Source organism: Lissotriton helveticus, chromosome 3_1 (assembly GCF_964261635.1).
Source record: "Lissotriton helveticus chromosome 3_1, aLisHel1.1, whole genome shotgun sequence".
NCBI classification, from domain to species: domain Eukaryota; kingdom Metazoa; phylum Chordata; class Amphibia; order Caudata; family Salamandridae; genus Lissotriton; species Lissotriton helveticus.
The window spans coordinates 150,058,134-150,079,742 of record NC_136061.1 but is presented as its reverse complement, the minus strand read 5'-3'; the positions used below and the strand labels follow the sequence as shown (position 1 = coordinate 150,079,742).

Here is a 21,609-nt window from a genome sequence, read left to right as displayed (position 1 = left end):
AAGCAGGGAGGAGTGGGATTGTAGTGTCTCTGCAGAGAGGCTCTGCGTCTCTGGTCCTGGGTTCAGGACCATCAGGTTTGTCTAATGGCAAATCATCTGGCCGGAGTTCTGAACGTTCGTGCAGACGTTCTCAGTCGGCAGTTCTCTGCCGATCATGTGTGGAGGCTCCATCCGGAGGTTGTTCATGACATCTTTCGGATGTGGGGGACTCCTCGGGTGGACCTGTTCGCCACTCGCGAGAATGCTCACTGCCCGTCATTCTGCAGTCTCCAGTATCCGATGCAAGGAGCTTTGGGGGACGCGTTTCAGTTGAGTTGGGCAAATCATCTCCTTTACGCGTTTCCTCCCATACCCTTGATTCCTCGGGTTCTGAGGAAGATTCGCCAGGACCGGGCCCAAGTCATATTGGTCGCCCCGGATTGGCCAAGAAGGGTGTGGTTCACGGACCTTCTCCACCTCTCCTCTCACCCGCCGCTCCGTCTCCCTCTCAGGGCAGACCTCCTCTCTCAGATGGAGGGGCAAGTTCTACACCCCCACCTCCAGACATTACACCTTCATGCCTGGAGATTGAACGGGGCAACTTGAATTCCTCTTCTCTCCCTCACGATGTGGTGGATGTCATTCTTTCTGCCAGGCGTGACTCCACTAAGTCCATCTATTCTTATAAGTGGTCTAAATTTGTCTCTTGGTGTGGGAAGAGGGCTGTTGACCCTTTGAAGGCTCATTTGTCTGACATTTTACAGTTTGCTCTTTCTCTGACGCAGCAAGGATTTGCTGTTGCCACTGTCAAGGGGTATCTTTCGGCCTTATCGGCATTTCTCTGTTTGCCGGATCAGCCTTCTCTTTTTAAGTCTCCTGTGGTTTTAAGGTTTTTGAAGGGTCTCACTAATAAGTTCCCTCCTACTCCTTTTGTTGTTCCTCATTGGGATTTGAATCTTGTGTTAACCTATTTGATGGGTTCTCCCTTCGAACCCTTGCACAAGTGTCCCATGAGGCTTCTTTCTTTTAAAACTGTCTTCTTGGTTGCAATTACCTCGGCAAGGAGGGTAAGTGAGCTTCAGGCTCTTTGTTCCAAGCCCCCGTTCTTGACCATTCATGCTGAAAGAATGGTTCTCAGGACCAGGGCTGCTTTTCTTCCTAAGGTGGTAACTCCCTTTCATCTAGGACAATCCATTACCCTTCCTACCTTTTATCCTCCCCCTCACCCTTCCAAGGAGGAAGAGAGGCTTCATCGCTTGGACCCAAAGAGAGCAGTCAGTTTCTATCTCGATAGGACTAGAGACTATCGTGTTGATGATCAGCTCTTCGTGGGTTTTGCTGGTTGCAAAAAGGGCGGAGCGGTGCACAAGCGCACACTTTCCAGATGGATAATCCTGTGCATCAAGATTTGCTACTCTCTGGCGGGTAAGGACCCTCCTGAGGGTATTAGAGCACATTCAACTAGAGCAAAGTCTGCAACATCCGCTTTGTCTAGAGGTGTTCCTGTTGAGGACATTTGCAGAGCAGTGACTTGGGCCTCCCTCCACACTTTCGCGAAGCACTACTGCTTGGATACCGAGGTGAGGAGGGACGGCCACTTCGTGCATTCTGTCCTCCAAGAGTTCCTGGTATAGCAGAGGGGACACCCTCCTCCCGGGAGTGGGGACTGCTGTGGGACTCTATTCACAAGGTGAGGAATCCACAAGGCAGATGTATCTATCAGAAGAACAAGTTACTTACCTTCGGTAACGCTTTTTCTGGTAGATACAGTATCTGCCTGTGGATTCCTCACTGACCCACCCGCCTCCCCGTTGTCCGCTCTGCTATACCTGGGTTTATGTATTTATATTTCTGTTTTTTTATACCTTTGCTACGCACTTTGTGTGCAGTTTTGATTTGTATGTACTGTGTACACTGTATATATGTATAATTACTGTTGTTGGTCCGTCCTGGTGCCTCGAAGGCACGGAAAAAAGGGCGGAACTGACATCATCACGCCGACGTGGGTCTAATAAGGAGTCGATGACGTCAGACAGAGTCACGCACGATGCCGTGCTCCTATGACGTCGTCCACGCCGGCGTGCTACAAAGAATTTTCCGAACGTTGCTGATGCAAGGGGGATATTCACAAGGTGAGGAATCCACAGGCAGATACTGTATCTACCAGAAAAAGCGTTACCGAAGGTAAGTAACTTGTTCTTTAGAGTGGGCCACATGGAAGCAAGCAGCAGTAAAGGGCAGCAATTGTTCCTCCCCTCACATCCCTGACCAGGTCTCATTCTGGACTCTCCTGCAATACAGCTGAAACTAGCTTTGTCTTCCTCCAGTTCTCTTACTGTAAGGGAAGTGACTACTCACCAAATGGCATCCTGATATGTATTTGTATTATGCAAATGTACATGTTTCCAGTTCACTGTAGGGTGATGCACAGTTGAGGCCCTAAGCACTCTTGTGGTGCACATCTCCTGATGGGCACCAACAGTAGCATGTGCTACGTACTCTCCTCTACTACTCTGCTACTTGCATTGATGCACGTTTCAAATGGCACTGAGACAGGGAGATATTTGTTAAGAGTCCTCTCATTCAGAAGTTGACATCTAGTCTCCATTTTGCCCTCATATTCCTTTGCAGTTGTTTTGTCTTGTGTGAGTAGTAACACATTGAGCTTTAAACTGGATGTTCTGCACCCTTATCCAAGGCACTGATGACATAGGGCATTAGTAATTTAAACAGATCTAGTAATGAATAGCTGGGATTCTTCCCTGGTGTCAATCTAGTTCTGGAATCAAGTGAAGGTGCGATCAGGCGGCGTGATCCCACAGGTCATTGCATTGTATATTTTATCCTACAGCTTGAAACTGGGGAGAAGTGCTAAGCCTGGCATAAGTCTAAGAAGGGAGGGGGCAATGGGCATTGAAAAGCAAGCCTGCCAAAACTAGCACTGAAGTCATTAGTGTTTAGATGAGTTTCGTCGTCATCATCATGACCATCAATCACCACTGGTCAACCAAGCACTCGTGGCTTTTTTCTTTTTTGTTTTCAGTTTTATGTTGCGCAAACTCGATTCAAGCAGTTTACGTGAGCATCAGTTATACTAAACAATGTCACAGTCGTCCTTTTTCAGGCCATGGAGATTAAATGATTTGCCCAGAATCACAAGATGTCGACCTGACGAAATTCTCGAACCCGGTTCCCTAGAGTCCCAAAGTCGGCAGCTCTGGCCATAACGCCACATCCTCTCCTTTTTGTTCAGGATCCAGTGTCATTAACTCAACTTCGATTCAGTAAACAGAACTTTATTATGGCATGCTGCGTTAAAGAATTGCACGGTGGTCATTGCATTTTCACCTTCTTCTGATTTACTTTCAAAAAGAGGCATTGAATGTTCCAGATAATATCCTAGATCAGTTTAGAAGACAGGGCGTTAGGAAGAAGGTAGGCAGATGTTAAGAACGTCATTTCCTATTGTGGATGTTGCTGAATAACGAGTACACCAATCTGTGTTGCAGGATGACTTCCATGACTACACTGCTACCGATGAGGAGGGATTGCAGCTCGTCGGCTACATCCTGGAAAAAGTGGGAGCAAGTGTTCAGGACTGCCAGGTAAGCTAGCTTAGATCTTCATTTTAAAGTAAAAGAAGGTAGCCATTGGTCATTAATCCTACATTCATGTTTCCTCTTGGTTACTGTTACAAGAACCATACTGCTACAAGGAATGACTTTAGCTCTACATATCAATTTCAACTCCGTCATCATCAATTTAATTTCCCATTTCCATTGTTTTTCTTGGTCCATTACTCATTTTTTCATGGTTTCATCACCACCTCTTACATTTGCCCAACGTTTTGTCTTTTATCGGACTACCATAAACTATTGTGTTATCTGACATTAGCATATCCTTAAGTGTTAATGGAGTGTTGCTGATTCTATACCTGGGAAGAGGTGTGGCGCCGCGGCCAGGGCGACCGATGCTGGAATCTGGGGACCACGGTTCGATCCCCGGCTCCGGCGGCAGGTTAGCCCAGCACCATGTGACTCTGGGCAATAGCTCGCTTAATCTTCCCGACGGCCCCCAGCGCCTAGAGACCCTTACGGGTGATTGTGCGCTTTACAAATGTGGACTTTACTTTACTTTACTTTTATATCTCTGTGGCATTCCCCCTGAATTTTTTTTCCTGCTGGCCTGGTGCTGGTGGGTGGAAATAATGTTGCAGGAAATGGTACTGGTGCCACGCAGCACAGACATAAATCAGGGCACTAGAGCATGAATGGTGCACTGCCTTCTTGCCCCTCGGGTGTCAGACCGCCACAACACCCTTCAGAGTAAGGTAACGGTTCACCCTGTCATAAAAGTTTAAATTCCTTTTGATATGTTCCTGTATCCAACAAAAAGAAAAAGGCCTCACGAATAACTACCCAAGACCTCTGCGTGTGATGTTTGTTAGTCTGTCCCAGAGAATCTTTTAATGAATTTTCAATCAGGCGGGACTTAAATACAAGAGGTAAATTGCACAGGTTGAGTAAGAACAAATCCCTTCAGAAACATTTGAAAACTGTGTCAAAGTTGCAATTTATATAACATTAAATACAAGGGGTAAATTGCACAGGTTGAGTAAGAACAAATCCCTTCAGAAACATTTGATAACTGTGTCAAAGTTGCAATTTATATAACATTAAATACAAGGGGTAAATTGCACAGGTTGAGTAAGAACAAATCCCTTCAGAAACATTTGAAAACTGTGTCAAAGTTGCAATTTATATAACATTAAATACAAGGGGTAAATTGCACAGGTTGAGTAAGAACAAATCCCTTCAGAAACATTTGAAAACTGTGTCAAAGTTGCAATTTATATAACATTAAATACAAGGGGTAAATTGCACAGGTTGAGTAAGAACAAATCCCTTCAGAAACATTTGAAAACTGTGTCAAAGTTGCAATTTATATAACATTGTGTAAAGAAGAAGAAAGGCTATGACCTATCCATGTCCCACAATCCTGCCAGAGAAGGTCAGAATACACCCACGTAGATTTTATTACAGTGGGCTACTACCACATCTTTCCCTAAAGTATGAAACAAATCTACACTATCTGTTAGAAGACGTTATTAATAAGTTAAAGCATGGTATCTAGTGCAGAATGTATGAAAACGCGTAGTTGCAGATATAAACATGGGAGTAAAATGAAGGCAATAAATGCAAATAAAATTATAACAGGCAATATGATTGGTGTCGATCATGGATGTGATCTGTGATGACATCAATTCCTTTCTTCCCTAGTTGTAGTTAATGCCTACATTAGCTTCAAAATCTTGACAAAAGTTATTTTCCTAAATGGCACACAGGCATGCCTGCTCATATTATTTATATTTTTCCAATCTGTCGCCTGCCCTGAGGCAAGGCTACCTGCAAAGGAAAGCAAGAAAAAGAGGGGGTTTGCCTACCTCACCCCACATAACCTGGGCACTAAGAAACAACTACAAAACGATGGTATACGGTAGGAAAACAAATCATGTACAATACCTCAAATCAACAACGGCACAATCAATGTTCACTGGATAATTAATTTAATTCTACATAAATCAATTTGTTTATTTAACGTCCTAAGCCTGCCTATGCACACAACTACACTTTGCATGGTTATTTCATAATCTCTGGTACAAAATCAACAATACACACTAGTAATTACACTTATATACACTGCGTTATATACACTCACATTATTCAGTTTTTATGTCACATATTTCCCATGTTTTTACTCCACATAGGAGTAAATTGTCTTTTCATTTCTCATTGTTTCCTTGTTGCTCAAAGGTAGGTGGTTACATGAGGAATCCAAACGTGATTGCACCTAGAGGTAGCCGAAGTGTCTCAGGAGTACCTTTACCTTATCTCCTGGGACACGATTAATTTTCCAACAATATTTCTTGTGGGGATCCTCAAAAGCAAAGGTTGACACGTTTGAGCTTTTATATCATTAAGGCCTTTTCAGGATTCTGAAACCACAAGGAACCAAAAGCCTGATAGTACTCACAGCAGTTATGTGAGCCAAGGGGTAAATCCCAGGAGTCAAACAGAGAGATGTATAAATAGTGGTAGCCCGGCAGTGGATGAATACAGATACTGAGTACCCCAACAGGCGAGGAAGTGGCCTAAGGGCATAGATCCTGTTGAATGATGTCCTGAAATTAATAAGAATATGCATAAAGAAACAACCAGTACAACTGCCGACCTGGTCGATCTATCTATCTATCTATCTATCTATCTATCTATCTATCTATCTATCTATCTATCTATCTATCTATCTATCTATCTATCTATCTATCTATCTATCTGTGTGTATGTTAGACCTGTCTGCCTTTGGGTAGTCCCTCCTAATTATTTATTTATTTTTGTCCCCTTTTTGCCCCTCAAAACCTTTAATTTTTGTGTCCACTGGATTTTTTTAGGTGATGATCTAGGGGTTAGGTGCTCTTTGCCCTCATAGTTTTTCTTAAGGGCCTAGGTGCCTTCCTGACTAGATTTACAAGACCCACAAAATGGTCACCATTAACTGCCATAACTGTAATTCCAGGCAAAAGGCCCATAGGATAATATAGTAATGATCTAGAACCTTCTGGCCAGTTCCAGCAGCCTGTGGCCTGCCTATATAAGGGCCAGAGGGTGGGCGGCCATATTAGAGTGACCGGAGGAGCTTGGGTTGAACCTGGTGAGGAGTAAAGCAGTAGTGTAGGGAGGAAGGCGCACTGTAAAGGGTTAGATTGTCCCACGGGCCGGCTGCCCTACCGTGTTAGTGGGTCCCCCAACCTGTTGACTAAGCCCTATCAACACTGGGTCATACCTAGTTCTAAATAACGAACTGTGCTCCAGAGAGAAAACCAGGCTGGGCTGTTTAGGGAGAGCTGCGGACGATCAGCCTGAGAATCCGTCCAGGAGAATCTGCATTTACTAAACAAGACTGGTACTGTTTCCCTACCCCTTTCGGGACCCAGCTTGGACTGTTTCCTCAAGAAGTGTGGGGTCGAGTAAAGCCTAAGCGCCCCTCAGTCTGAGAAAATTATCCTACCCCACTGAGGTTAGCGTAGCCGATTTCCCTGTCACGGGGCTACTGTCCCTCCTACCTTAAGCCGTTAGAGAGATTCCACGGGAAGGACCGCTTGGGATCAGCTGGGCGATCGTGCCTTTGTGGAGACAACGCGAAGGCCAGTGAGGCAGGATAGCGTTAACCCGGAAGGAGGGGCGGGGAGCAAAGAAGGCCGGACTGCGTTCGCTCCCTCCTTCTCTGACGCCTGAGGTGTGGGCGGGACGCAGTGCCGACAGGAACGCGGAAAGAGTCGCGGTGTGCTTCGGTCCTTTCAGCGGCACGGAGCCAACAGCGCCTCGTCTGAAGACACCACCGAGCCTCAGAAACGTGGTGAGAGGAGAGAGAGAGGCTGTGTATCCTGACCGGGGCGAGTCTGCCAAGCACCCGGTAGAACTGTTCAGTGATGCGCACGGCTGCAGCGCCTGAGGGGAGGGGGAAAGGCCTCGCTGTTGACACGCAGTGCGAGGTGAGGGAAAACTGTTTCCATTCAGGATTTCAGCGTAAGGTGGAACAAAGAACCATCAGTGGCTAGCAGTCATCGGAACTGGGGAAATCCATTAGACTGTCTCCGTGTGAGTGAGGGGAAAAGGAATAGGAGACAAGGTGGATGAAGTACCCGGGAAATTTCCCATAAACCACCCCCCTCTGACATTCTGAACCTGTTACATTCAAATAGCGTGGTACAGGGAGGTCATGTAAGTTGACCTGAGCCTGGTGGTGCTATTAAGTATCCGGTAAAGACAAAGGGGGTTGTCAAGGAAATTAGAACGGTTCTCACAGTAGACAAATAACCTGCTTGTTTCTAATTCAATCTCTGGAACTGCCAAATCCTAATATCCAAGAGTAAACACTGTGTAACTGATGGTTGAGTACTTAAGATTCTCTAGGTAAAGAGACAAGTAGATTTTAAAGTGTAAAGTGCCATTGGTTTTCTCCTTAAAAAAAGTGATATTGATGCTGCTTTTGTAAAAAATTTCCCAGTGCAGTTGTTGCTGAGTTTCCTTTTTATCTTCTGGGGAATTATTGAATTGCTGCATGTAGGGTACTGTTGGGAACTTAAATAATGAAAAGAACCTGATGGGGAATACTTGATGTGTATTGTGACCAAGCAGACTGATGGAGTAAAAGAACAAAGAAGTATTGTTTTATAAAACGACCCGTATTTTTCTAAACTGGTGTAGTGTCCTTATTTTGGAGTGGATGGACGTTATGTTACTGAAGGGTGTGGCGCAAACTTAACACATTTACCTCTGAGTTAGGCCTCCCCACTTAGTGCCAAGCTACCCTATGTGACTTGGAGATCCCAGGTCCAACATAATTGGTGTCCAGCGGTGGGATGACAACTGGGTTTGCGTCTACTCTGAAGTAACAAAGTGTACTCCACAGGCCTACACCTGGAGTTTTCTCCTTGCGGACTCCCTAATTATTTCTTTTTGTTTCCCAAATTTACTCCTGGTGGTGGGTGGAGGTAGCTTCGAATTGCCCCTTTTGAACCAATTCTTCCCGAGTGGTTGTCCCTATATATCTCATAAGCAAAATGGAATTTGCTCTGGAGGAACTGGAGACCTATACTACAGCCCAGCTTAGAGACTTTTGCCAGAAGATGGTAGTTTTTTTTAAGCGTGGTGCCAAGAAGGGGGAACTCCAAACCAGTTTGAGAGTGTGGGTGGCAGCACATGGAGAGGGAAAGGAGGAGGAAGAGGGGACGGACCGGGACACAGTCATAGAGGTAGAAGGATTGTTTCCACCTGAGATGGGGAATCTACTACCAGGACCTAGGACCTTTTCAAGGGAGGGCAGCAGTGTCTCCGGAAGAAGCTTAACCGAAGCTGAACTAGTGGACAGGAGGGAAAAGAGACAGCTAAAGTGGGAGTTGGCTAAGATGGAAAAGGAGAGGGAGGAACAGAGGATGGCTCACGAGTTGAAACTTAGGGAGCTAGAACTCAAGGCCCTACAGATGGGACCCTCCAATTCTCCAAATGGTGGCAGCGAAACAAAAGAACTGACCAGGGAATCCAGACCCTACCTACCTAAAGATATAGTTGCCAGCTACAGCTCAGGGGATGACATCGCCAAGTGGCTGGCTGCCTATGAGGTCTCATTAAGAGCCCATGGGATCCAGGAAAAACACTGGGGGGGGGGGGGGTGGTTTATACAAGTACATGCCTCCTACTGGACGGGATACACTACTGGCCCTAGAGCAGGATGAGCAGACCCACTACCCCACCATGAAACTGGTGCTACTTAAGAAGTTTGGGCTGACCCCAGAGAAGTACAGGCAAAAGTTCAGGGGAAGTCACAAATTAGGCACACAAAATTGGGTGGATTTCCTGGACTATGCAAGGAAAGCACTAGAGGGTTGGATACAAGGCAGCGAGGTGAGGGACTATGAGGGGTTGTACGACCTTATTCTCAAAGAGCACCTACTCGAGAAATGTTTTCCCGAGCTGCGTCAACACCTGGTGGACAGTAAGCTGACCAACCCCCGGAAGCTTGCAGAGGAGGCGGACATCTGGGCAAGTACCCGGGTGTCCTCAAAGGGGACTGGAGGGGATTCCCAGAAGGCCGGACAGGGCGCTCCCCAGAAGAAGGAGGGGGGAGATAAAAAGCGGGATTTCTCAAAAGGTCCCCAAAACAGTTTCCAGGGAAAGGGAACAGGATTCACCCCTAAGGCTAACCCGCCCAGAAACCCTCATCCTGGCCAAAGCCAGCAGCCAAGGGTTGTCCACTGCTTTGAGTGTGGTGGTGTTGGACATTATAAGGGAGATGTCAAGTGCCCAAAAAGACCACCCCCTCCCACCGGAGGAAAAGCCCCGGGAGTCGCTAGTGTAGTGCTCGGGGCGGAGTTGCCCTTAGATAAGGGGGGTGAGTGGGCGGGTGTCACCTTAGTGTCCCTGGGAGATCGGGAGATGGTTCCTAAGATCCAGGTGCCCTCAAATACTGTAAAGTATGGGCAATGGGTCACCATCAATGGCCAAAGAGGGGAGGCTCTGAGAGACACAGGAGCCAGTATGACTATGGTAAGGAGTCAACTGGTGTCTCCAGAGCAGTGATTCCACATGTACTCCACCCCGCCGCGATGGCTGACGGCAGATTGGGCCACTACCCTGTGGCCGAGGTTCCCTTTGAGTGGGAAGGGGTTGCAGGTTCACTTCGAGTTGCCGTAAGCCCTGCCGTGCCAGTCGATTGTCTGTTGGGAAATGACATGGAGCACAATGCTTGGAAGGAGGTGGAATACCGGACTCATTCGGAGATGCTGGGTACACCTGACTGGGCCTGTGCAAGCACAAGGTCTGCGACTGCCCAGAGAGGGAGTTCGCCAGGGCTGGAGCCTGGAACAATGGCCCAGCCCGCTGCCAGAAAGGGAAAGACCCGAAGACAGGAGAAGCCTGCTTCGGCTTCCACGCCCCATGAGACAGATTGGCCACCTGCGGTGGTGGGCCAGGAGTCTGTGGAGGGGGAAGTAGTCTCCCTGGAGGACTTACCTATCCCTGCTGAGTGGCATGTGGAAGGAGGGCCTACCAGGGAGGAGTTTTGTAAGGGCCAGAAGGAGTGCCCTACCCTTGAGGGACTGAGGCGACAGGCCGAAGCCCAGGCAGCAGGGAACGTTGCAGGGCACTACCACATTTACTGGGAGGACGGACTCCTCTACAGCGAACCCAAGGTACCTTTGCCCGGTTCATCACGAGCCTTGGTAGTCCCTCAACGATACCGAGCCTTTCTACTAGAATTGGCTCATGAGATTCCCTTGGCAGGACACTTAGGTCAGGACAAGACCTTTGCCCGGCTTGTCCCCCACTTTTACTGGCCTCAGATGAAAGTGGCATCTGACACATATTGTCGGACGTGTGTATCCTGCCAAGCAAGTGGGAAAACAGGGGTGAAGCTGAAAGCTCCCCTGGAACCACTTCCTGTCGTTAGCACCCCCTTTGAAAGGGTGGGCATCGACATTGTGGGGCCATTGGATCCGCCAACTACAGCTGGTCACAGGTTTATCCTGGTTCTGGTGGATCACACCACGCGGTACCCAGAGGCAATTCCTCTGAGGACTGTCACTGCACCTGTTGTGGCTAGGGCCCTGATGGGGATCTTTACCCGAGTGGGTTTCCCCAAGGAAGTTGTGTCCGACAGGGGGACCAACTTTATGTCAGCATATATGCGGGCAATTTGGAAGGAGTGTGGAGTGACCTACCGGTTCACCACTCCGTACCACCCCCAGTCCAATGGACTGGTAGAAAGGTTCAACAAGACCTTGAAAGGCATGATCAGAAGTCTGCCTGAAAGCCTGCGGAGGAAATGGGACGTCCTGCTGCCCTGTTTGCTATTCTCCTACAGAGAAGTGCCGCAGAAGGGAGTGGGCTTCAGCCCCTTCGAGCTTCTGTATGGGCACCCTGTACGTGGACCTCTCAGCCTGGTGAAGGATGGATGGGAAAAGTCTCCCAGAAAGCCTCCTCAGGATGTGGTGAGCTACATGCTGGCCTTCCGGAGCCAAATGGCAAAGTTGTGGAAGCAAGCTTCTGACACCTTGGAAGCCAGTCAAGCTGTAATGAAAGAGTGGTATGACCACAACGCTCACCCGGTGGAATTGGAGCCTGGCCAGAAAGTGTGGGTGATGGAACCTGGAAAGCTCATCCGATCCCTAGGGCGGATGAATTGATTGACCGGCTGGGAGCTGCCCAATATCTGAGTACCTTTGACCTTAGTTCAGGGTACTGGCAGATCTCCCTTACAGATGGAGCAAAGGAAAGGTCAGCTTTCTCCACGCCTGAGGGACACTTCCAGTTCTGTGTGATGCCCTTTGGGCTCAAGAACGCCCCTGCCACTTTTCAGCGGCTGGTGAACCAGGTCCTCTCTGGAATGGAGGCTTTCTCCGCTGCTTACCTGGATGACATTGCCGTCTTCAGCAGCAGTTGGGAGGACCATTTGCGTCACTTGCAAGCTGTTCTCCAGGCCCTGAAACAGGCTGGCTTGACAATCAAGGCCAGTAAACGTCTGATTGGGCAGGGGTCGGTTGTGTACCTAGGCCACTTGGTGGGTAGGGGAACTGTGCAGCCCCTCCAGGCATAGATTGAGGCAATCATGGCCTGGGAACCCCCCAAGACCCAGACTGAGGTCCGAGCTTTCCTGGGCCTCACAGGTTACTACCGTCGCTTTGTGAAGGGGTATGGCACTATTGTAGCGGCCCTCACAGAGCTCACATCCAAGAAACAACCTCGACGGGTAGTCTGGACAGAGGCTTGTCAGCAAGCTTTTGTGAAATTGAAACAGGCAATGTGTGCAGCACCGGTCCTGAGGGCTCCAGATTTCTCCAAGGAGTTATTGTCCAGACAGATGCATCAGAGCATGGCATTGGGGCAGTGTTATCGCAACTCAATGAAGAGGGTCTGGATCAGCCTGTAGTCTTCCTGTCCAGGAGACTGCTTCCCCGGGAACAGAAGTGGAGTGCAATTGAGCGGGAAGCTTTTGCGGTGGTATGGGCTCTGAAGAAGCTGCGGCCATACCTGTTTGTCTCGCACTTCCTGGTTCAGACTGACCATCGACCTCTTCGTTGGCTGATGCAAATGAAGGGGGAAAATCCCAAGTTGTTGAGATGGTCCATCTCCCTACAGGGAATGGACTTCCGGGTGGAACATCGGCCTGGAGTGGACCACGCCAATGCAGACGGCCTCTCTAGGTATTTCCGCCTTAGTGATGAGGACTCCCAAGGGGTTGGGTAGCTCTCCCCACTTTCAGCTGGGGGGGGCGCGTGTAAGACCTGTCTGCCTTTGGGTAGTCCCTCCTAATTATTTATTTATTTTTGTCCCCTTTTTGCCCCTCAAAACCTTTAATTTTTGTGCCCACTGGATTTTTTTAGGTGTTGATCTAGGGGTTAGGTGCTCTTTGCCCTCATAGTTTTTCTTAAGGGCCTAGGCGCCTTCCTGACTAGATTTACAAGACCCACAAAATGGTCGCCATTAACTGCCATAACTGTAATTCCAGGCAAAAGGCCCATAGGATAATATAGGAATGATCTAGAACCTTCTGGCCAGTTCCAGCAGCCTGTGGCCTGCCTATATAAGGGCCAGAGGGTGGGCGGCCATTTTAGAGTGACCGGAGGAGCTTGGGTTGAACCTGGTGAGGAGTAAAGCAGTAGTGTAGGGAGGAAGGCGCACTGTAAAGGGTTAGATCGTCCCACGGGCCGGCTGCCCTACCGTGTTAGTGGGTCCCCCTACCTGTTGAGTAAGCCCTATCAACACTGGGTCATACCTAGTTCTAAATAACGAACTGTGCTCCAGAGAGAAAACCAGGCTGGGCTGTTTAGGGAGTGCTGCGGACGATCAGCCTGAGAATCCGTCCAGGAGAATCCGCATTTACTAAACAAGACTGGTACTGTTTCCCTACCCCTTTCGGGACCCAGCTTGGACTGTTTCTTCAAGAAGTGTGGGGTCGAGTAAAGCCTAAGCGCCCCTCAGTCTGAGAAAATTATCTTACCCCACTGAGGTTAGCGTAGCCGATTTCCCTGTCACGGGGCTACTGTCCCTCCTACCTTAAGCCGTTAGAGAGATTCCACGGGAAGGACTGCTTGGGATCAGCTGGGCGATCGTGCCTTTGTGGAGACAACGCGAAGGCCAGTGAGGCAGGATAGCGTTAACCCGGAAGGAGGGGCGGGGAGCAAAGAAGGCCGGACTGCGTTCGCTCCCTCCTTCTCTGACACCTGAGGTGTGGGCGGGACGCAGTGCCGACAGCAACGCGGAAAGAGTCGCGGTGTGCTTCGGTCCTTTCAGCGGCACGGAGCCAACAGCGCCTCGTCTGAAGACACCACCCAGCCTCAGAAACGTGGTGAGAGGAGAGAGAGAGGCTGTGTATCCTGACCGGGGCGAGTCTGCCAAGCACCCGGTAAGACTGTTCAGTGAAGCGCACGGCTGCAGCGCCTGAGGGGAGGGGGAAAGGCCTCGCTGTTGACACGCAGTGCGAGGTGAGGGAAAACTGTTTCCATTCAGGATTTCAGCGTAAGGTGGAACAAAGAACCATCAGAGGCTAGCAGTCATTGGAACTGGGGAAATCTATTAGACTGTCTCCGTGTGAGTGAGCGGAAAAGGAATAGGAGACAAGGTGGTAGAAGTACCCGGGAAATTTCCCATAAACCACCCCCCTTTGACATTCTGAACCTGCCACATTCAAATAGCGTGGTACAGGGAGGTCATGTAAGTTGACCTGAGCCTGGTGGTCCTATTAAGTATCCGGTAAAGACAAAGGGGGTTGTCAAGGAAATTAGAACGGTTCTCACAGTAGAAAAATAACCTGCTTGTTTCTAATTCAATCTCTGGAACTGCCAAATCCTTATATCCAAGAGTAAACACTGTGTAACTGATGGTTGAGTACTTAAGATTTTCTAGGTAAAGAGACAAGGAGATTTTAAAGTGTAAAGTGCCATTGGTTTTCTCCTTAAAAAAAAGTGATATTGTTGCTGCTTTTGTAAAAAATTACCCAGTGCAGTTGTTGCTGAGTTTCCTTTTTATCTTCTGGGGAATTATTGAATTGCTGCATGTAGGGTACTGTTGGGACCTTAAATAATGAAAAGAACCTGATGGGGAATACTTGATGTGTATTGTGACCAAGCAGACTGATGGAGTAAAAGAACAAAGAAGTATTGTTTTATAAAACGACCCGTATTTTTCTAAACTGGTGTAGTGTCCTTATTTTGGAGTGGATGGACGTTATGTTACTGAAGGGTGTGGTGGAAACTTAACACATGTACCTCTGAGTTAGGCCGACCCACTTAGTGCCAAGCTACCCTATGTGACTAGGAGATCCCAGGTCCAACAGAGAGTGTGTGTGTGTGTGTATATATATATATATATATATACATATATATTACCTACTGGCGGTCGCCAGTAGGTATATATAGTTAGGATTTTTTCTCTATGGGTTTTTTGAAAATTCTATGTCTAATAACTTTGGCGTTTGTGGACGGAACTGGCTGAAATTTTCAGGAAAATGGCACATTTTGTTTCTGAGCAGCCCTTGAAAATTTGGGGGGGGTTCGTCCAGTGGGGGCCGAGAAAAAAGGGGGGTCCCAAAACGTGTTTTTAACATTGAGTTTTCCATAGGGCGGTTGGCCTCACTTTTAGCCCGAACGGCTGAATGGATTTGCACGAAACTTGGCAAAATTGTAGGGACTGGTAGCCCGATGTGCCTTTTGTAGGTCTCAATATATGTGCTCCAGTGGATTTTGAGAAATTAACGTTTAAAAAAAGATATATATCTGTAACAGCGGACCGGGCAGCGGCCCAGGACGCGTACTTTTCGCGCAACGGAGCTTTGTGAAGCGAAGCTGATTGGTTCTCTGGCGTCTGTCAACATTCCAAACAGTCCGTAGCGGCCGCCATCTTGTCTCTCGGTAGGATCGAGAGACAAGAGGAGGCCAAAGCGAAGGGGCAAATGACCATAAGGGGGAATAGTAGATCCTCGCTGACCCCCTAGGTTTGATGTGGAGGTTTTAAAAGGGCCCCGCGGGGCAAAAAAAAAAAATAATAATAATAATCGAACGGCTGAATGGATTTGCACGAAACTTGGCAAAATTGTAGGGACTGGTAGCCCGATGTGCCTTTGCTAGGTCTCAATATATGTGCTCCAGTGGATTTTGAGAAATTAACGTTCAAAAAAAGATATATATCTGTAACAGCGCTCCGCTTCGCGTAACGGAGGTTTGCGAAGCTGATTGGTCATTCTGTCACTGGGCTATAGTTGGGCTACATCTGGCTGATATTTGGGCTACATTTGTTTTTTTGTGTGTCTGGCGGCCATCTTTGGGCTACATTGGGCTACATTGGGCTTCATTGGGCTACATTCGGCTAATTAGCAAATAGCTCATCGCAAACTAGGAATGGTAAAGAATCGCTATTTATTCCTTAAAGTTCGCTATTTAGGAAATGCAAAAAACTTTGATGATATATATGGCGGTTCATCTCTAACAAGATAAGAAGCATAGGGATACATTTATGATGACTGGCGCATCACCAGGGATGTGTTAGTCATTCTGTGCCGCTGTTCCGTCACCTATGGTGTGCTGCATTTACAATGCGGCGCATCATGGGGCAAAAACAGCACAGATGCGTGATGTATCTGTGCCGTAAAGGTGGCGCATTGCTGGAGTTGTATCGCAAGTGTGATGAAGCTCCAGCAAGGGTCGGGGGTGCCCCTGTCGCAGGGTTTCTGTTCTCACACAGAACTGTGGACAGAGGATTGGAACCTCGGCGAATGCATTGCTGGAGTTGTATCGCAAGTGTGATGAAGCTCCAGCAAGGGTCGGGGGTGCCCCTGTCGCAGGGTTTCTGTTCTCACACAGAACTGTGGACAGAGGATTGGAACCTCGGCGAATTAGGGTGTCCCAAAACTCACGTTAGTAATCAAAAACTCCTTAGCAAGCTAGGTACAGTGTCACATTGGATATAACAAACTCTCAATGTTTAGACAATCCAGAATATGAACTTATAGTACCTCAGGATACGTGGAACTCATGAACAGTCGGTCGTTATAGATTTCTTAGAAACCAGAAAATGGAGTTAAGAAGAACAGATGTGTATTTGAAATGTTTATTTACTAATGCCGTCTTCTCAGGCGTAGTACCTTAGATAATAAAAGTACACATATTATCAGTAGCAAAATTACCAGCATAGTTACTAGTACATAAAAAGTGAATGGTGATAGTATGTTAACATGCTGTAAATGAATAAGAGTTAGCAACACTTATAAGCAGCCGCGGGCCGTGGAGGGAGTTACGGTGAGGCAGGGAGGCGGGGAGGGGGAGAAGCAGGGTGGAGAATACAAGTACACATATTATCAGTAGCAAAATTACCAGCATAGTTACTAGTACATAAAAAGCGAATGGTGACAGTATGTTAACATGCTGTAAATGAATAAGAGTTAGCAACACTTATAAGCAGCCGCGGGCCGTGGAGGGAGTTACGGTGGGGCAGGGAGGCGGGGAGGGGGAGGGGCAAGGTAGAGAGGGCTCCGCCCTGCTTCTCCCCCTCCCCGCCTCCCTGCCTCACCGTAACTCCCTCCACGGCCCGCGGCTGCTTATATCTCACCCTCCCTAATACACATATTATATTATTTGCTAAGAAGGTCTCTTTGTGTTGGTTTAGGGCGTGCCCATACTTTAGTGTCTTAGATTTGAAGGAATCACATCAGCATACACCAGCTCTCTCTTCATGTGAACCGCATCAACTGTTGTGTATGTGTGTTCGGCAAAGCAATATAAAACCCGCCTCATGCCCAGAATTGGCAGAAGTTGCACTTATGTTATGAGTATGAAGTCGTGGAGATCAGACCTCATAACAATTCTGTATCGTGTTGTTCTTGAAACTTTAGCACTCGCTGTACAGATATAGTTTAACAAGTAAAGCAGATAGTAGACCAATAACATATTATTCTCATGTAAACCACGATGAACTACTAGGTGGAAAGCTAAAGCAACAACTAAGTGTCGTGTGCAGAAGTTGCAAAAAAGGAAAAATGGCGTTTAAACCGGTAATGAGCCCATGCTAACTTAACACGGTGTAAAGATATCCAGGACCTAGATGACACCTCCTCATGATCCGGAAACGAACTGAATAAGATAATAGAAGTGCCATCTCATGAGAGCAGATTGCAAGTTTATATGTGGACGGTCCGCAAGGTAAAGCATTAAAAACTAGGAAAATGTAATGCTAAAGAAAAATAAAACAGCCAAGTACTTTATCGAGTCTTAAGCCAATAGGCAAGGTAAATAATAAAAACTTGACAAATAAGTTAATGAATTGTCAATGAAATGCTAGTACTCAGCATATCAAACATGAAAAAGGTCTATGACATAACTGTGTATGCAAAATAAGCTGCAACAGCCTCCAATAGGAAGTCACCGTCTTCATCCGAAAACAGTTCAGCCATCCAATTTAAAAGCGGAAAAGAACATACGTGCTCTCCCAGCACCGGATCCTCTATCACCATCAGAGGACAGCTCGGTGGGTTTTCAAGAAAGCTCTGTTCCAAGAAAGACTGTGCTGCCGCCAGTAAATTCCAGGGACCAAGTAGTCCATGCATCAATGCCACAGCCATAATCCTTTCGCCAGGACAAACCAACTCGTGAGTAATGATAGGAGTCATCAGCTGATTAAAGTCGACGTCAGGAGAAACCGGTCCGCAGAGACACAAATCAATGGCCCAATCGAAATCACAGGTCAGGCAGTGAAATACAGGCTGGATACAGGTGAAGTAGGAGAACCGAAAAGATAATCCATATGCCGTGCTTAATATCGCCAACGGCATTGTGCCATAATATTCTAGCATGCGATTGCGGAACAGTGTCAGCAGCTGCAGGGTCGGAGGTTGCATAGGAGGGACATCCATATTTAAAAATGTAAAAAAGCACAAGAGCGTCCGCTGGTAATGCAAGTAAAAATGCCAATCCACGAACCAGAGTGCAGAAAATACAATGAAAGGAAGCAGGGATGACTCCAAAGATTTTCTCAAATGAAGTCACGAGGCCACTGGTAACAACTTTAAAAAAGTGTGTCAGGGACTTTGTGGAGGATGCGTTAAAGATAGTCGGAAACATGTTGCTGAAATTGAAAGGCAAATCTTAATTGAAAAGGGTGTGCACCTCTGTACGGGTGTTCGCTATGTGAAGTACGAAAGTTTCACGGGCCGAACTCAAGGCCACCTCTCTCTGAGCTCTTATTCTTGCCATGCCGTTGAAACGTGTCCCAAGGTTGGTATTTGTGGCCAGATTGAAAACTCCCTATGTTCATGTGTGGGAGGAAATAGAACATTTCTGCAGCAAATAACCCGTTCACTTACTGTTACGATAAAAGGAATACTTTTAATTAACTCAGAACAATCTTCATTATTGAGCATCAAATAACTACCATTTTCCAACAACTTGAACGTGGGGATGATAGCAGGAACTGGCGTGCCTTGCAACACGCAAGCCATATTTGGTCGGTGTTTGTTGCATGAACCGTGTAACTGTATGTGCCTACACATTAGTGAATGATCTGGCGTCTCAGTGCATTCCTCTCCATTCAGATAAACTTCTTGATCATCTTTGAAACATCTGTATGTGTATGGAAGCGACCAGACCTCATGAAGAAAAGCACTACCTAAAGGTTCATAACGACCTATTGGTATATATTTCATACAATTTGAAAACTTATATAAAGCAAAAGGCAGCGTTATTAAACCGTGGATAAGGCATGTTGTCAAAAAACCCGCAATCCTCTGCTGATGATGTCACTGAGCATGTCATGAATGATGTAATATGTGACATCATCAGCAGTGGATTACGGGTAATAGTATCTCTAGTTTACTCCCCTATAGCTGTCTTTATTTTAACATAAGTGTGTGTTTCCCTCCCTTATACTTACTGTTTTTGGTTCGCTTCCAGTTCGCGTACCGGCGAGCGAACTAGGAAGCGAACTAAGAGAAATAGAGGTTGGCACAGTTCCAAATATTGTACCAATTTTTTAATAACGGGGAGGTAGTTCTGAAAAGAACTTTTTTTTTTATTTTTCTGAACATTTTTTTACTGTTTTTGAATTTTTCGGAACAGTTTTATATTTTTGGGGGGTTTTCTTGGAGGGGGCAATGAAAACGATTCATTGTAAAGGGCTCAACAGGAGCAACAAAACAAAAAAAAGAAGTATTTATTATTTTGGGCGTTTCGGACAAACTTGCATATGATAGTCAATAGCTCTGTTGATCAGAGTGATGCTTCTTTCTCCGTAGGAAATGAATCCATCGCAAAATACGCAGGTGTGTTTTACTTCACCAAATCTCATTTGTATATTTGGCACCATCTCCCTGCCCTCTGGTCCCGTTACTTCCGGTACAACAGATCTTCTGGCCATAATAGGGAGATTATCTAGGTCGTTCCGAAACTGTGCAGCACTGTAGTTGTTAGGATGCCACCTAGTCATATGGCGATGCATTGTGTAGTTTCCGAAACTGTATTTTTTGTCGGTCCCTCTGGACAGTCTATCTTGACATATAAGGCAAGTTACGTATCTTGCATTTACTTTTTTCTGACCTTTGGGAATTTTAAAAAATTGCCAAATGAAGTTTTCTTTCCGGTGAGACGTCCTGGGCTGCTCAGGCAAAAACTGCCTCTCTTCGTGCTCGTCCTCCTGTTCCTCTTCTTCTTCTTCTTGTTGAATTATAACTTGAGCAGGTGGTCCACTCTTCCTTGGATGTGGTGGAGGTGGTGGGGAAGCACCAGCTGAAGCTACTAAAGAAGCCATTGCTCAGTGATCACAAAGGGTCTTTCTCTCACAATGATGAAAGTCAGAGTGAGGAAAGAAGGAGGGATTTTCATCATTTGGGAAAAACAAGAGTTCTCAACCAATCAAAAGTGTTCATTTTAGATTATATGACCTAGTCTTACATCATTAGGAAACCAAAAGTGAAATGAACCAATGAAAAGTGTTATTACCAAGTCACATGACTTGCTGTGTTTACGTTAAGCGCTTTGCAGGGCCTCCCGGTTTGCTTCCAGAAACCTGCGCTTTGCGACTCGCTTCGCGTACCAGTTCGCTAACGTAGTACGTCATATGACGTATCACGCGACAACGTGAAACGTCATGCGGACGGGAGGCGTCACGATGTTGTTTTGTAACGCGGCACTTGCGGTAAAGAAACGTTTACCGGCTCGCGGTCTATTTCGCGGCATCAAGGTCAGCTAACGGGAAGCTTCCCGATTTGCGAAGCGGGAACGAAGAAAAAAAAATATTTAAAAAAAAAATTATTCATAAACATATAAAATATATTTTTGGATTTAAAGAAGAATACATTTTACAGCTACAGATATTAGCTGTTAAAAAACCAATGAAATTCACAGAAAAAACCATAGGTTATGGACCATATATAGTTAGGAATTAGCATTTACAAAACCTTGAAAATTCACTGAAAAAACCATAGGTTATAGACCATATATAGTTAGGAATTAGCATTTACAAAACCTTGAAAATTCACTGAAAAAACCATAGGTTATAGACCATATATAGTTAGGAATTAGCATTTAAAAAACCTTATTTTACTCACACAAAACCATTGAAATTCCATATATAGTTAGTTGCACTAACTATATATCGTGCACCCGCAATCCACTGCTGATCATGTCACATATTACATCATTCATGACATGGTCAGTGACATCACTGATGACATCACTGATGACATCTCAAATGACATCACTGATGACATCACTGATGACATCTCATTTGACATCATTCTTGTGCTAATACGATAAACCTCTTCAGACTCTAATATAACCTTAGATACACTCAGTGTATACAGACACTCACACACTGCCACTCATCCATGGAGTTACTCACACACCCAGTCAGTCATGCAAAGAAACAATCTCACCTCCATTTCTTCAACTATACAGTTAAACACACCTTACTTATTGAAACATATACTAACACATATTTACTCTCTTATACAATCCCTGATACAAGTTCACAATGATCGATACAACCACTCACTCATTCAGTGGCTCTCATGCACAGTTATTTATATATGCCA

The 21,609-nt window shown here is 46.4% G+C and overlaps 1 protein-coding gene across 1 annotated transcript in view; it reads left to right on the top strand.

Annotated features, from left to right (window-relative positions):
- Nucleotides 1–21,609, top strand: part of LOC144822741 (uncharacterized) — a 2,085,503-nt gene that overhangs the window by 238,136 nt on the left and 1,825,758 nt on the right. Inside the window, exon 21 of the mRNA XM_078680596.1 lies at nucleotides 3,489–3,584. Within this exon, the coding sequence (XP_078536722.1) occupies nucleotides 3,489–3,584 (96 nt within the window). The remainder of the gene's footprint in view (nucleotides 1–3,488; nucleotides 3,585–21,609) is intronic.